Below are 17,208 nucleotides of genomic sequence, written 5' to 3' on the forward strand. Positions count from 1 at the left end.
AGTTCCCCGCGTGACAAATCTAACTACCGACCTGGACCTTTTGCGGACTCTGTACTAGGTGTCCGTCAAGGGAAATCCTTGACGTCGTGTGACGTACGAGGAGCAGTGGACACGAGATACACGACCGCCCCTGAAACCCATGACAGAAGAGGATGTGAAAGAAACGAAAACAGCCTGAGTGGTTGAGGTAATCTTTATAGTATTCCAACCCTCGGCCTGGGCGGAGGCGTCACCCAACTGGTTGCTCGCCCCTCAAGAGAACTAGTGCCTGGATGATTTGTTGTCCGCGGTAGGTACGGTCACTATACACGCGGGGTGTATGTACACCTCGCCCCCCCGCGTGGCCATCTCAGGCAAGCGCTGGCCTTTGCTACGTGCGATGACGACAGGAGTAAGAAACTCAGCAGGTACCGAAGATGACATTTGTCTGGAACGCTGGAGAACTGTGTAGAGTGTCTCCTCTCTAACAACGCGACTCGAAGGCGTGATCTCTGTCTGGTCCGCTCGTGCCTCCCGCGGAAGTACATCCAGGCCATCTATCCCCCAGCTGTCAGATCATCGCAAGAAAGGCGCAGGTACCGCAGTAACTCCTTCGTGGGCAACTCCTGGTCCGCCTCCTTTCACCTCTCTGGAAAAGGCGCTTCGTCTTGTCTATTTCCTGTGCGGCCACGGTTTCCGTGTTTACATCCGCGGCTTGGACGTGCACCGATATCTTAAATCCCTTTTACGTGCGGTAGCAGACCCATGGACTGCCTAGACGCACGCATTAAGTACCTTGCCTTCGTGGTAACTCCCTTGGAACAAGAGAACATCTGTTGTTCTCTTGTCGTTCCAAGAGAGTCGACGAATCGAAAGAGCCACACGGGTGGCAATAGAGCAGGCCACACCGCTATCGAGTAGCCAGCCTTTCAAGAGCGCGGCTCCTGAACACTGAGAGCCTTTCGAGTTGATCAGAAGAAGGATAACCGAAAACTAGTTTGGGTTCCACTCAGTGCGTGTCATCCCTGGAATATGCTGATGGACTTTCAAACTCGAGTCCGTAGCTGCAAGTTTCAGGGCCGCCGTGCAAGGTGAGCAGTAACAAAACGTCGATCATGAGAGGAGAAAATGCACCAAAATTGCTGAGCTGAGAGGAGAAAATGCACCAAAATTGCTGAGCTCTTTCCTCTGACTCACTCGACCTCATCACACTAAAACACACGTCAACTTGCTTGACATCTCGCAGGGGACAAAGTACTCACTCCACCACATACACACAATCTAGCCTGGAGACAAGCAAAGATTCCGTCTGTCGACAAAGACAAGAGAAATGACTTTTTTTCCCTTCTACTTTTTTCCATGGATGCAACAGATGCAACCTTCAATCCCTTCCACAAAGTTAGCATGCGCACATCAACTGATCAACATCCTGCCCCGCCCCTCTCCCCTCTTTCATTCTCTCTCTTCTGTATCCCTCGCCCTTTCCGACAAATAACCAGTACCATCATACAGATCAAACACATGACTGCTTTTCTTTCCTTCTCAATTCAGCGGGTTTGACGTTCTCGGTTTATTCCAAAGAGAACCACTTCCTGCTGTCCCCGCGCCTCCTGCCGGCTTGCCGGTGTGACTCACATTTGATGAGCCGATCCCAAAGCCAGCGAATCCCGATGAGGGAGAAGTCGTTGTGACTCCCCAGCCGCTTGTCCCAGAGAAAGGCTGAGATGGTGATGCCGGCTGGTTCATGGAACTTCCGAAACCTGACTGTGGAGAACTTGAAAAGAATCCGCCGCTTTGCATGCCCTCCCCTCCTGTTCCTTGTTGACCAAGCAAGGACGAGAAGCCTAATGGCTGACTGGTAGGAGTCGCGGTAGAAGAAGAAACACCAGGAAAGGCGGAAGATGAAGACGGGCTTGCTTGAGAGAAGAACCCTCCCCCGCCCCCGCTGCTATTGGCGGCACTCTGAGCAAGGGCAGCAAATCCACTACTCCCTGACCCTGACCCACTCAGGAACGAAGAGAAACCGCCACCTGAAAGAGTATGGACAAAGGAAAGAAAGAGAGAAAAAAAAACTTGAGAAACCAAAGCATATACACTTACATATGATGCGAAGTGGGTTTCAAAAGGAAAAGAAAGAAGCGGCACAGGCGCTCCATTCCACCTGTCACCTCTTTTGCGCCGTCATGTTCAGTGCAGCATCCTCGGCAATTCAGCATATATATATATATATGCATACATATATGCATATGTATGACCAGAAGCACACCGCCAACTACTAAAGCATGCTAAGTTCATTTCCAGATCACGTCCGTGAGTATGGACAGATAAAGGGTGATACTGATGAGTTCAACACCGGACAATACACGCTCATACAGACCTGCACACACAATTACGAAGTCAAAAGGAGGAAGACAAGCCGACCCCTCACGACTGCCATGTGTCTAGACACCGACGAACACAGTGCGGCTATCCGCCGTTCCCCACAGTTGATCTACTGGTATCGAAGGAGATGAGCAGCAGTAGGAGCGAGAAAAACAGCGACTAAAGAAGAGAGAAGAGGTTTGCTTCTGCTCCTCTTTTCCTTACCAGTATTGCCTAATGATGCGAACCCCCCTGACGAAGGCTGAGTCACCGCGCCGCCCCCTCCTGAGCCTGCCCCTGCCAGCCCTCCTCCTCCAAGGTTCAAGCTAGACAAACTGCTTGAATTATCCGCCTGCAAGACACGAACAAGTCCAGGGCAGCATCCGGTTCTATCTCACCGTACTTTCCATGACGGGAACATCCACCGCCGCAAAGCCGTAGGATCTCTTTCACCCTCACCGACACTTTAGAAACATGGTGACAACTATGGTTTCAGGTTGGAAGTTCAATTCTATCCCGAAGCTGCCTGTATACTGCTACACCCAGCTGTAGGACAGGACTTCACGCTCGGGCACACTCCTGCGAGCTCCGTGACCTAGTCACTCCCATTTACGCCATGAAGGTAGCCGAAGGCGATCTCTCCAAAAGGAAGCCCTACACGATTCTAAAGCACGGACCGGAGAGGAAATACCCCCCCGTGGGGTGGAAGACAAACAAGCCTCTAGTTTGACAATGTGTCTACTCGTAGACACGCGTATCTGCATCTTCGATCGCGAAGCGTGTGCTGCCTCTCCCCACTGCTTGCACGTCGGTTCAAATGACCCCTCGTGTGTTCTTCAATGTGTTCGTTATTTGGATACCACCTGTCTTCCTCTACTTACCATTCCAAAGGTGTACGTCTGTCTCTGTCCAATACTGAGATCATCAACGGCAATATCTTTGAAAGAGACAGTCGGAGCATTATTACTGCTGCCCATCGCGCTGTCTCCCCCTCCCATCATCCCCCCTCNNCCCGAGTCGCTTGACCGAACACCAAAGTTCAGTCCACCCCCAAACTCACTGGACACCACGCCGAACAGAGATACACCCCCACTCCCAAAGCCTTGTTTGTCTCCCCCTCCCCCGAAGAGGCCTGCCCCACTTCCAGGGGGGGGAGCTGCGCCTCCTCCTCCGCTCAAAACGCCGAGTAATCCACCTGCGCTTCCGCCCACAGTGTTGTTGCCTGAGAAAGGACCGCTACTCGTGCTACTACTACTACTGCTACCTGCGCTGCTGCTGTTACTATTACTGCCAAACAGACCTCCAGAAAGAAATGAGCTTCCCGCGAATCCTGAGGTCATCGGGGGGGGAGCAGACAAACTCTCTCCTAAACTCTTGATATCGAGCTTCCCTCCCGATGTAGAGAACAGTCCTCCTTCGCTGCCTAGCCCTGTCGAGGGCGAACTCGAAGAGATGCTGGTACCGAAACCTCCGGTAAAGAAGCTACTTCCCCTGGGTATATCGGATGAACCGAACAGCCCACCCCCACCAAGAGACGGGCTCTGAGTACCAAAACGAGACGGCGATGAGGCTGGCTGTGCCGACTGACCCAGTCCTGGACCAGATGAAGAGGAAGAAGTTAACAAAGAGGACGGAGTAGAGTTCATACTTGGAAAGATGCTCTTTTGACCAGCACCAGGAAGAGAGCCTTGCCCTGCAGTGGGGCTCTCTGCTGTCCTCTTTGTACCATCCTCGGCTTGCCATGCGTCCTTATTCTCTCCTGGAGATACAGCGTCAGCCGGCGAAGATTTCAAGGCATCCGGAAAAGGTAACGAAGAGGAGGGCTGTGAGAGCGGCTCCGGTGGAAGGGGAGCCGACGAGGTGGCCTTCGGTGAAGTAGACTCTGAATGTTTCTCTGCAGTAGGGGGCTGTTTCTCCGGTCTATCAGCTCCTGGAGGTCCTTCTTGGTTCTCTCCATTCTCACATGTCTGAGCAGAGAGCGACTTGGCACCATCGGGGAAAGCCGGAGAAGACGAGCGCGAAGACGGAGAAGGCTTCGAAGGGTCAGGTGGAAGAGGAGCGGAGGGAGACGAAGAAGGCTTTACAGGATCAGGCGGGAGAGGAGCAGCCGAAGAGGAAGAAGGCTTCACCGGATCAGGCGGGAGTGGAGCAGCTTGAGAAGCTGAAGCCTTCGTAGGATCAGGCGGGAGAGGAGCACGTGAGGAGGTGGAGGGAGGCTTCACAGGGTCAGGCGGAAGAGGCGCAGACGAGGACGCCGAAGGCTTAGGCTTTACTGGATCAGGCGGGAGAGGAGCAGTGGAAGAGGAGGAAGGCTTCAGCGGATCGGGAGGGAGGGGAGCGGCGGATGACGCAGACAGCTTCACAGGGTCAGGTGGGAGAGGCGCAGCCCGAGAAGCTGAAGCCTTCGTAGGATCAGGCGGGAGAGGAGCCGCGGACGAGAAGAGGGAAGGCTTCACAGGTTCAGGCGGCAGGGGCGCAGCGTGCGAAGCAGAAGGCTTTACAGGATCGGGCGGCAGAGGCGCAGCAGAGGACGCTGGCGGCTTCACTGAATCACGGGGGAGTGGAGCAGCGGATGTTGACGAAGGCTTCATGGGGTCAGGCGGTAGAAGAGCGGGCGAAGGCGGAGACGGCTTTGTAGGATCAGGAGGAAGAGGCGCAACCGAAGAACTTGAACTCTTCACCGGATCCGGCGGGAGAGGGACAGCTGAAGAGGAGGAGAGTCTGGAAGGATCAGGCGGGAGAGGAGCAGCCGCTGAAGCCGACGGCTTGACCGGATCCGGGGGGAGAGGCGCAGAGGATGACGCAGAGGGCTTTACAGGATCTGGGGGGAGAGGAGCAGCCCGAGACGTTGAAGCCTTCGTAGGATCGGGAGGGAGAGGAGCAGCGACCGGGGAAGAAGGCTTTGTGGGATCAGGCGGGAGAGGAGCAGCCGAGGAGGAGGAGGAGGACGAGGAAGGCTTCACAGCATCAGAACGGGAAGATGATGCTCCTCTTGCTCCTGGCGGATGAGAATGAGGTGACGAAGAGAGCGAGTGTTTTGTGTCTGTTGAGCTCTGTAGAAGTCCCCCTTGGTTAAGAGATGCACGTTTGGCATCACCGAACAGTGTCGAGGAAACAGGTGAAGGCGAAGAAGAAAAGATGGATGGAGGAGGCGCAGAGAGAGATGAAGGAGAGGGAGTTGAAAAGAGCCCCGAAGAAGGCGGAGGACGACCAAAGAGACCAGAAGCTGCAGAAGAAGATGTAGCAGTCTGAGGGTGGGTCTTCGGCCCCACTGGACTTGACATCGGCAGGTCCGGTCTTGGGCTACGAGGAGATGAACAAGAAGAAGTAGAGATAACACGTGAGGACGTTGCAGGAGAGAATGCACTCCCTTTTTCATCTTCTTCTTCTGAATGCAAAGAGGAGACTGAAGAAACCGAATCGCTCAAGTTACCTCTTGCATGCCGTGATGATATACTGCTTCGTCGACAAGATTCCCAACTTGCGTCACTGTCGTCTCCGCCTCTTTCACTATCCTGTATCTCTTCTTCGTCTACACCTTCTTCTTCATCGTCTTCTTCTTGTACAAACTCAAAATCAACACTGTCTTCTTCATCTTCTGACGATGTCTCCCCTACTGATTCCTCATCCTCTTCTTCCTCTTCCTCCTCTTCTTCTTCTTCCTCCTCGTCATCATCTTCTTCATCTTCCTCTGCGTCTGATTCCTCATCCGTACTATCTGCCACCGCAGTACCCTCTGCCCTCTGATTGGCTAGCTGAAGCCAAGCATTTAGCAGTTGTCTCCGCTGCCTCGTCTTTTCTGCTCGCCTTTCCTCTTCTCTCTGTAAGAAGTCTCTGATAGAGGATGAGCTTCTTCCTTCAAGAGAAGATGACCGTCTCGGCGATGCCATCGGACCACTGCTAGTCCGAGACGTCAGAGGCTTGACAGACGTCCGGTCTGTCTTCTTGGCTAGTTGTGCGGAGGCTGTGGGAGAAGTCGGCGCAGGAGGAGGAGGAGGAGGCAAGCTGCTTAGATCCGAAGCTTTCCATTCAACTTTAGCTAGTTTCTTGTCTAAGGAACGGAGCGATGATAAAACGGATCTGAGAAACAACACATCGCAAATCAACATACTCAAGTAACAGCGTCACACGAAGGAACAAATGAACATAGTGATGGCCATACATGGGACATACCTATGTATGACTTAGTTAACGAACCGGAGAGAAAGAAAACAGACAGACAGACAGACAGACGGACAGACAGACAGACACACCTCCATCTCCGACTTGCAGAGACACACTCCCGTGCTCGCCCGCACACCAAAAACTCACCGATTCCTACCTATCTCCGAACGGAACTATACGTATACATGTAGAGATCTACCTGTATGGCTACAGCTGACATACTACGTGCATCCCTTACCAGACATCGGCGGTCACCTACAACGCCGCCTGTCTATACGTTTTCAACTAAGATGCAGACAGGACAGAAGACACGGAGGCAGAAACCAATGAAAGGTACCACCCTCCCCCCCGTAATGATACGTGGCAGACCTCTCCCTCCCTATGCTACGGTTCGAGAACTCCCAACACAGTAGACAGATGAACGTCCATGAATAGAAACGAACCGCTAGGGTATGTAAGAGAATGATCCTACGTAACTACTGAGTATGGTGAACGATGAAGGAGCCAAGAACGAGCGAGCTGAGACACCGCCCCCAACCGCGTCCTAAGAAGCACAGAAAAAAAGGACGTCCGACAACGCTGTATGGAGGGGGACCACATACAAGACAGACGAACGAGAGACACATGTTGTATGGTGATTTTCTCCTTGATAACCTATCCGCGGCCAACCCCCTCTGTGTTCCCCGTGTTTCTTCTCTCTCAGTTCTCTCTCTAGCCTACCTGACCGTCTTTTGTAGGACCTGCGCCTCCACCGCTTGGCGGACATCCGGACTGCTTGCAGAGGAAAAGAACTCTCTTCCAAGTGTTAAGCTTTCCTCCCGCTCATGTCTGTTTAGAAAGGAACTGCCCAAGGCGCTGTCTCCGAAAGGAGAAGGCGTGAAGAGAGACTGAGATAACAAAGAGTTGGGTCCTGTCTCTCTCTCTTTTCCGGCTCTTTCGCGTCCCTCAGCGGCTCTTTCGCCTTCTTTTCTGCTGGCTTGCGTCTTTTTGCTGGAGCGCCGAGGAGAAGCAGCGGAGCCACCCGTCTGGCTTTCCTGTCTCTTCTCACCAGTCAGCCTTGTGGTGATAGGAGCTGGAGTAGCAGGAGGGGGAGAAGAAGATGCTGATGCTCCCAGCTGTGGTAAGGAAGATAAATTGAGATGGAATCTATTCTCAGTGTTTTCGGCTTTTCTGATACTTCCTTCTCTTGGGAGATCTGCAGAAGTTCTCTCGATCTCGTTTTCTTTCTTGTCAGCTCTTTGAAAAAGCACACCGCCGCTGCTGTTCGTTCCCTTCTTCTCTCTCTTTACCCTCTCCTTATCTCCTCCGGCTTCTTGTCCTTGGCTATCCTTCTTCGTCTCCTCCTGCTCCTCTGTAGCTTCTTCCTTCTCATCATCGAGCCAATCCAGAGGCATACCATACACAGGTCTCCTCTTGACCTTCCGTGGCTTCGTTCTCCGGCTCGGGGGGAGTGCCAGTGGTTCTGGAAGGCTCCAGCGATCATCTCCTCGTTTCAACTCCTTTTCTTTCTTCCCTTCTTGCTCTCTCTCTTTTAGGCTCCTCAAAGGTTCCTCAGAGACACTCACGCCTTCTTCCCTTTTCGGGGAGAGGGGCGACCCTGGCGTTGCTGTTGACCTGTCTGTACACTTCGAGGGGAGAGCTGGAGAAGAGTCACCGAAGCGAAAAAGAGCTGGAAATCTCTGACTTTTTTTATCCATGTCTTTAAGAAATCTACATCGTTCGAGAAGGAGGAGGAAGTGCTTCTGGGCTCGTATGAGATCTGTCTCCAAGCTGAAAGGAAAGAAGTGAGAAAACAAGCGAGTCACCTTTACACCTTCGTTTGCCTACCCTCCGGTTCACTTTCTGCATCCACCACATACACGCACATACTAACATCATACATCTCTCTAGTCACCACACACACACGTACATTTATGTTGGCGTATCCAGTAGAGACAGGCACATGACAGATCTCTCTAGTGTCACACATAGAGGTATATATATATATATATATATTCCCATATTCAATAGAGACAGACACTAGTAGGGAGACCGTGTGCTGCCGGACTGAAGCCAACTCTACCGGGAAGAAGAAGGATGGATGACGTATCTTCTACATACAACGTGCGGCTACATGGAGGGTGCAGGCAACGAAACCTCTCCTTCTCTTTCCTCCTCAATTGACTTCCCATACCTTTGAATCGATTGCTCTTCTGGGATCTCCTCCCCATGTTGTTCTTTCTCTTCTCGTTGTTCTGCCCTCTTTGTCTTTTCTGCTAAAGCATGCTCCGTCTTCTTTGCAAGAGATCTGACCGAGTGAAGAAGTGCCGCGGCTTCCATCTGCCTCGTTCGTACCGCATGGAGATCTCTTTCAACGGCACACGTCATATCATTGATTTCTTTGATCTGTTTGCTGTTGTTCTTCTTGTTCTTTTTCTTCCTCTGTAATCCTTCTTGAATCTCCCCCTCTTCCACAGTCTTGTTCTCCTTCTTCCCCCTCTCTTCGTCTCTTTCTCCCCTCTTTTGGTCCTCTAACATCCGCTCAGGAACATCTCTATGTAAAGCTAAGTATTGATGGTAGAGAGCCCCTAGCCCTTTCTTCCACGGACCTAACAAGCGTTTCTGGTTCTCATAAAAACCTTCACACTCTTTCCAAATCTCCACTCCTTTCGTTCTGATCTTCTCCGTACACTCCTCGATCTCTTTGATCTTCTCGTCTGTGCGTCTTATCATATCTCTTAACGACTGCAGTTTTAACACATCCAAGACCTCATCAGCGCCCTTTTCGCCGCTACCACATGACTGGCCGTTGCCACCTTGGAGATCTCCAATCGCAGGCATGTCTCCTCCCTGTCTTAGCTGCACTAACAAAGGATTCTGATAGGTGTTGGAGAAAGCATTGGACTGCGGAGAAAAACAAGCTCTCTTTTCCTCGTGTCCGAAGAGGTTACTGAGCTGACTCCCCTGGGCACCTTGGGGGGTTAAGAAGGAAGACGCAGAAACACCACGCTCTTTCTCTTCACCTTGACTTTCTTGCTGTTCTAAGATCTTCTCGCCTTCACGTAAACTTCTCTCAAAACATCGAGCTGTCGATATCAAAGGGAAATAGACCGAATCTGGAAGAAAGCGAGAGAATGAACAGAAGGAGTTCTTATCGAACTCAAGCTGAGGAGAACAGGAAAAGAGAAAGAAAGAATAGAGCACATCAGGATCTCTCACTACACCAAGTCCCGAATACTCCGAGACTGCATGGTTGCAGACAACTCCAGAGATGTATGTATTGAAAGGAAGGGAGACGCAAAGGACTACGCACACGTCTGTAAGAAGCGGGAGAGAAGAGATCACGAGAATTTCAAAAAGCCGGGCGTATATACGGCAGGAGTGACAGAGGCTGAGACAAGGCCAATACGCTGGAGAGCTGAGAAAAGAAAAAAGCTTCTTCACTTTTTCCCGCAACGAATCTACGCTGCGCGCAATACATATACATGTATTGATGCCCCTGTCTATCGATCACTCCCTACGGAGAGAGAAATACACGGGCCTGCCTCTCTACCACGCAACGTTTATGTAGAGGGAGAGAGACAGCTACTGTCGATTCGAAATCTTTACTCAATCTCTAGATTCTTCACGAATAATAGAAGACACAACTGCAGCCAACCTTTGCTAGTTCTGTCTCGATACGCAGAGTTTTGGTGGCGCAGGGCCGTCCACAGTCAAAAGGAGACTGCATGCGCTACAAACTCTACATACAAGTAGGAGATGAACTTTCAGACGCACCTCATTCAGAAGAGCTTTCATGTGCCTCTGTTCTTCTGTTAGAGAAGATTTCGATTTTTTCTTCTTTTCTCCATCTTTCTGCTTGTTTTTCTTTGTCTTCTCTTCTATTCCCTTGAGAATATCTTCAGCAGCCGTCAACACATTATCTACAGACTCCTGCATATTTCCTTTGAAGTGCTGCTGTTCTCCTTTCTTCTTCTTCGAGCGCTTCTTTTTCTTACTACAGTGGCTACATGGCTGAACTTCTTCTTTCTCTTTAGCATGATGTGCGACGACGTCTTCTTCTCCCCCTTTTCTTCCCTCTCCTGGTCTGTCCTTCTTCATGAGCTTCACCATTCCTTCATCCCCCGCAGGCACTTTTTTAGAGAGACGATCTCCTGAAGATCCAGCACCAGATTTCTTATTCTCTTTCAATAACGAAGATGATTTCGATGGATCTCCAACTCCTCCTTCTTTCTTCCCTTTGAGACCTTTCTTCTTGCTCTTACCCGAGTCTTCCGCTGGCTTTGACTCCGGGCCCTTCCGCGACAAATCTGTATGTTTTTCAGCAGAGACAAGATTCTTCGCCTTTCCTTCTCCAACCGCATGACTTCCTCCCTTACTCGTCGCCTTTTTTGCCTCTTTCTTCCGTTCCTTCGATTCTACGTCTCCCTGCCTGCTGCAACTTGCAGCCTTCTCCTTCTGCTTAAGTGAAGAGGGTGACACTGAAGAAGGTCCACTCGGAGAAGTATCAGCCACAGGGGCAAGAGGAGATGGAGCATTTCTAGCCACACCTGGTGAAGTCTGAGGTGTCGCTTGTGAAAGTCTCTGTCGTCTTCTCTCTACCTGACGATCACGATACGCAGTGTACCATCTCTTGATTTCTGAAGGCGTTGAAGAAGGAAAGAGAGAAGAGGAAGATCCTGGATCACCTGTGTTCTTCATTACCGCAGAAAGACGAGGGAGGAGAGGCGTTTCTCGGCCTATGCCCGTCTCATCCACATAGCACTGACAACAATCAGCTAGATGAACGCATAATTCTCCTGCATGACAACAAACCAACGGGGGGAGAGAAGAGGTTAGGGGGATGTCTCTTGCCCGGAGAACTTCCTTTCTCTCTCTTTCGCTCTAAAAGCTCTCTCTGAAAGGACGTATATATAGGTAACTGTACACACTTGAGCCGCTGAAGAGACTTCAGCGGGTGGGAAGACAAGAAGACGTCTCTGAATGTTGTGTAAGTACACACACATCTACATACATGATGTGAAAGACGCCTACCCGCCTACTTCTATATACCTATTCATAGGCGTATATCCATCTTGTTTTCTATGTGCGAGGAAATACAATGTGTGTTGAAGAGACTACGAGGGGCAATCGAAGAACAGTACACCCTACCCTTACGACTATGGTGTGTACATACACGACGACGCAGACAGGTACAAGACGAGGAGGAGCTATGAAGCACAAGCAGCAGATACCGGACATAGATCTTGACGTATGTAGGGACACACTTTCATAGAGAGGCATGATGAATCTGATGGAAGAAGAAAGAAGAATGAATTACCGTCAGACTGTAGAAGAAAGAAAACAGGTGGAGAATCAAGAGGAGCTGTATCCGTTGTGGCGTGATCTCTGAACATCTTTTCCTTGAATTCTTTGAAGACACAAAGACCTTGAGGGAAGGCTTCTTCATCTGCTGTCTCTAGACCTTTCCCTTCAGGCATCATGAAACATCTCCAGGTGTATTCCTGCTGATCTTCTTCTTCCCCCCCCCCTTGAGAAGAGGAGGAGAGGTCTCTCTTGAAGAACTTGGAGAGAGCAAAGCAGACGACTTGAGTGCATGCATTGCTAAAGACCCACACACATTCCCATGTCTCAATCCAGAGGAAACGAAAGAAGGTATAAGAAAAGACATTCGATAGAAACAGCTCATTCCTACTTGCACCTGCTACATGAAAGATCACTTCTTCTTCCTCTGCTCCATCCTTCTCACTTCCTCCCGCCTCTCCACAGAGCTGCTGAGCTCCTTGTCTCCTTTTTCTCTCGAGAAACCCAAAGAAGAGAATGCTTGACCACGACGAAAAACTATCATCTTCGTCAGAGGGAGACTGACTGTTCCCCTTGAAGAGCGGATCCCGAATGCCGGAGGAAGAGTTCGAAGATGTAGGAACACGATAATCTTTTGAGAAGAATGGATCGATAGACCTCTTCAGTTCCTCGGTGTCTTCTCTTCCTCCTCCTCCACCGCTGAGGTCTGAGTCTTCAACGACCCATGCTAACACCATACGGAGGAAAGGAGAGGAAGCGCGAGAGGAAAGAGAAGACGGCGATGAAGCTGGAAAGCCTCCTCCAGTGATGGCTTTGCCGGGGGCGTGAGCGGCCGAAGACGAGCCAGGAGAGGGACTGAACGTCTTCACACCTACGATGCGACCACGCCTAGAAGGAAGAAAAAGAAAGACAGAACAGAAGAGAATCTATGTGTAGGCATTAGGGAGAGGTAGATGCGAGGACAAGAGAAGAGGAAAGACTGGACGAACACCCCTAGAACTGCTGCATCACCCCCTCTCCCAGGATTGATTCACAGTCTGCTTCGCTCAATACGAGAGACGACGGAGGAGACTGAAAGCACTCTGTGCAGACTCATTCCCGCCCAAGTGAAGGCTCGTGACGTAGCACGTGCTCTGTCTATATATCGACGCACGGATTAACCTCAGGCATATGAAACACATACACGTCATTGACAGATAGATAGATAGAGAGGTAGATATAGAAAGATAGATAGATAGATAGAGACCCACATAGTGGTCAACGTCGCGCATCTCATCCAAGACTTTTTCAGAAATAGAACCCCACACGATGTTGTTCTGTAGACTTCCTTTTTCTCTCACCCTTCAAGTAAAGCCATGGCTTCATCCTCAAAACCTTCGATGTCCGCGAGACCTTCGATCCGGACTTGACGTGCTCTCCCCGGCTTTTCCCCTCCGAACACTGTAGGCTTTCCTTCCTGAAAGAAGGGCTCTTGTATAGCTTCTCCCTCTCCTTCTTCTATTGCCTCCGTATTCTCCTCTTCAACATCCCTCTTCTCCTCTGAAGTCCCTGTTGACGAGACCACCCAGAGAGAGGCAGGATGACAACAGCCTGCTAGAGCCAAGGGAGGAGACGATAGATAAGCCGAAGAGATGCCGGAAATACATAGAGGGAAAGCAGGGAGTGAGCAAGAAAATATTCCTTGGACAGCTGATAGAAGGAAGACTTTCCCCTCACAAGTTAAGACGGCAATGCGATCTTCGGGTTGTTTTGACGAGGAGGATGTGGAAGAGGAAAGAAAAGAGACTTGACTGGAACCGGAAGAAGAGGAGGAGAAAGAGGGTGAAGGAGAAATCCAAGAAAACTCCCGAATAGGAGAAGAGAAACGCGCGACAGTAAGGGTCTCTGTTGATGAGGTGTCTAGACAGCAGGAAGAGTGAAGGGGAGTCGTACTATTAGAGAAGAGTGAAGACGCTGTATTAGTGCAGGTGTTACCAACTGAAAGGAGGTGCAATTCAGATTCAAGCGCTACTCCAAGAAGAGACTCAGAGGCATTTAGAAGAAGAAGAGAAGGGCAAGAAGACGAGGTAGAGGAGGATCTCGTTGTAAAACAGTAGAAGCCTCTTTTTCTCACTTCTCCGCATGCCGCTTCTGTAGCATCTAAGGCTGTAAGGGAATTTGGAGTTCCTACTACAAGAACCTTACAGCAGTGTAGCATGCATAAGGTGTCTGTACACCTCGCGGATAGGAGAGTAGGAGAAGGAGAAGCGAAAGACGACGAGGGGAGCTTGGATGCTGAGCAACGAGGGACACAGCAACAAGACGACAAAACACTCCGGTCACACAGAGACCACGTTTTAGGGTTCGTTCCCCGTGTCATACTGGACGCTTTCTGTAGTCTCTCACCACGTTCAGGGTGTACGTACACCAGAGAGCAGATACAGAAGCTGGAGGTTGACGAAGAGAAGGGACGACTTAGAGAAGAAACAAACAGACAGTCCGGGAAAGAGGAGAGCAAGAAGGGGAAAACGACAGATGGGCTCCAAGTGTATGTAGAACAGCTACAGAAGGTAAAAAAAGTTGCCTCTTGCCATTTCACCTCCTCCTCCATCCTCTGCGTTTTCTCTCTTCTTTCATATACATACCTACACACCGGAAAACTCTTCACCGTGCACGGTTCCTATCACATACATGCGACAACTGCGCATACGTTCTCCCAGTACGACGTCCTCAAACAGACAGATCCTGCCATCTCTGACTCGCTCGAGCCCTTGCTTGAGTGGAGAAACTCACGAATCATCCGGATATGGTGCAGCCCCATAGTACGTATATCTTGATGACTCCAGCGACACTCATATCTCTCTCTCTCTCTCTATATATATATATATATACGCACAACTCACATATGTACCGCGAAAACCTGTACACCGCGTCTTAAGAACCAGATGCGTGATACCCGTCTACGTCCCCCAATATGAACGGAGAGAAGTATACAGAAGACATACAGGTGTAAGAGATTCGCAGCGATATGACTCACAGTGCTGAAACTTGATGTAGGGACACTCATCGATGCACTCAATTTCATATCCCCCTCGTCTGTTCTCCTCATTGCTTTGACACGGTATACTTGACAACCAAGAAGAAACTTCTTCACCACCATCACCTTGTCTCTGTCCAGGAGAGAAAAGAGAAGAAAAGGGTTGTCCTCCGCCTTGTCCTCCCCCCCCCAGGGAGGAGAATAAGCCAGTACCGACGAACATTATGATGGAGACGGAGACGTGCCGTTTCTTCTAGGACACAGCGAAGAAGAGAACAGGGAGACGAACGTCCCTACAGCCTATTCAGCAGACTGAAAGGGAAAGGATCATATGACCTTCCTGGGAGAGTCTGTCATTGTTGGAGAGTTGAAATGGAACAGGAACGGCTTTGAACAAAGGCAAGCTGCAGAGCCACACGAGGCCCCCCGGCCAACCTAAATCTCAAATGCTGAAACTGAACATAGAAGTGAGGCGAGAAGATGACAGTCCTTCGATCACTCGAACAGAAACACGCATGCGGTTTCATAGTCTTCTGAGGTGTGAGTACACCTCTCCATGCGTGTACGGGGCAATCCCCAAAGCGGCACAAGCGGACACAGTGATAACCGCCTGGAGTAATCCGTAGACGAGAGGAAGTAAGAGGACAAGAAAAAGAAAAGGCAGCACACAAAGACAATGTGGAGAAGTTCCTTGACGAGCTAACGCAGAGCAGTCGGGGGAGCGCGAGAGACGACGAGAGTAAGGAAGGTAATGCGCGAAAAATGACAGAGAAAGAACCATAAAGATGTGTGTGATCGACAGCGAAAGTCGGAATGACGAGAAAATAAAAGACTGAAGGAAGATACAGTCGCTTCTGAAGCGTGAGAGACGACAATACGCATGACCTCCTCAGGCACACCTCCACGAAAGAAAGCTCTTTCTCATGGTCTTCGATATATGTCAAGGGAGGTAGACAAGCGAGAGAAACAGTCCAGGTCTTTTCAAAGTTGGGGAATATACTTGGAAGATAACGGTAAGGTCAGCCGGCTCATCACCGTAGGTTCTAAACTACGGGAAAAGGCAGGAGAGGCAAGCTGAAAGGCCCCCGGCAAGAAAGCGCGGACAGAAGATTGAGCAGGGTTCCTCCAGGATAGCGGAAAGCAATCCGGTCAAGCAGTCAAGAGAGCTACGAGTCTGAGAAGAAAGAGCGAAAAGCTAAACAGCAAGCCCGTCATTTTCAGATTCCAGCACACTGTCGCCTTATAGTCGGCGACGAAAGAGAAGTAGTGTCTCCTGTTCGTCCTCGATTGAACAAGCAGCCAGTGACACCACGTGTCCCTTCTTGATGGTCTCTGTCAGAGGGCGGTTCAAGGGATGTCTATGATCGGCCAGCGTTGACGCAGATGTGTGACAGACGGACCGCGGGAAACCATCCTCGAGTTGCGTACACACACACCGTCTTCCCTTCGGTCGGAGAGAGTGAGCGAAGGCAGAATGACTGCTTGTTGTGGTCCGAACGAAAAGTGAGGAGATCCCCTGCTTTCTTAGTAAACCAAGTCTGTGTGTGGTGCCCATTGCCGAGCCAATTCCCGACCAGTGCGGCGACACAAAGAACCTTCAGTACATGAAAGGCCCTTGCATAAGGGTGTACGAAGCATAGACAAGGCAATGCAGTGTTGAAAGGAAGGTGCACGTGACCGCGGCAGTCATTTGCCTGCTTTCGCAAACAGCCCTTAGCCGCAAATCCGCAGGTCACCGTACTGTCTGCTATCTCACCGTGAAATTTCAGGAACTCTGTCGGCTCTCCCGATGCCTATCTTTCTGATGAGAATGCTTGCTGTTCACGTCAAAAGAACAGCGTTTTCGAGGGAAGCTGCTTCCTGTCCCGTCAGTTGTTCTTATTCATGACTTAGCAACTGCAGGCACCACTAGTTACGAGCGAGCTACAAGGCTTTGCTTGCTCGAAGTCAAAAAACAGGAGACAGAGGATAAGAACGAGCAATGGAAGACCCGTCTCCGGTTGTTTGGTGGATGGATAGATGGTTCTCTAGTCTCTCCCAGGCCTGTCCCTTCCCCCGCCGCCCCCCCCCGCGCCGCTATTCTTACTTTGTGTCTGCGGTTACGATGTGTAGCCGGTTGCAGTAGTAAGCATCGATGGTCGGGGTGGTGTTTTTCTGCAGGAGTAGCATTGGGAGACAACACAGGATGCGGACGAGGAGTGAAATTGTTGAAGTGGGGTTGGTGACGGCCACTGTTCCTTGGACGGCGTTAGAAAATCCAAGAAAGAATAGTGAGCAACAGGAGCGGCACTACTCTTGGTTGCTTGCAGTGTACGTACACATCCTCGTCATGCTGACCACCACACATCCTCTAGTGTGTTTGCTTATTGTCGATTGAGCTGTGGCCATTTCATCAGTTTTTTTCG

At 50.6% G+C, this 17,208-nt stretch overlaps 1 protein-coding gene across 1 annotated transcript; it reads right to left on the reverse strand.

The window, feature by feature from the left end:
• Positions 1–1,073: 1,073 nt before the first annotated feature.
• On the reverse strand, positions 1,074–16,077 carry CSUI_000557 (IgA-specific metalloendopeptidase). Its single transcript, XM_068060791.1, has 9 exons — positions 14,804–16,077; positions 13,128–14,061; positions 11,804–12,675; positions 10,261–11,282; positions 8,678–9,648; positions 7,225–8,274; positions 3,222–6,420; positions 2,566–2,692; positions 1,074–2,009 (listed from the first exon to the last, which is right to left on the reverse strand). The coding sequence occupies exons 1-9, from the start codon at positions 15,024–15,026 to the stop codon at positions 1,522–1,524; spliced, it is 8,886 nt and encodes a 2,961-aa protein (XP_067927228.1). The 5' UTR covers positions 15,027–16,077; the 3' UTR covers positions 1,074–1,521.
• Positions 16,078–17,208: the final 1,131 nt, after the last annotated feature.

This window comes from Cystoisospora suis (genome assembly GCF_002600585.1).
Source record: "Cystoisospora suis strain Wien I chromosome Unknown contig_216, whole genome shotgun sequence".
Taxonomy (NCBI): domain Eukaryota; phylum Apicomplexa; class Conoidasida; order Eucoccidiorida; family Sarcocystidae; genus Cystoisospora; species Cystoisospora suis.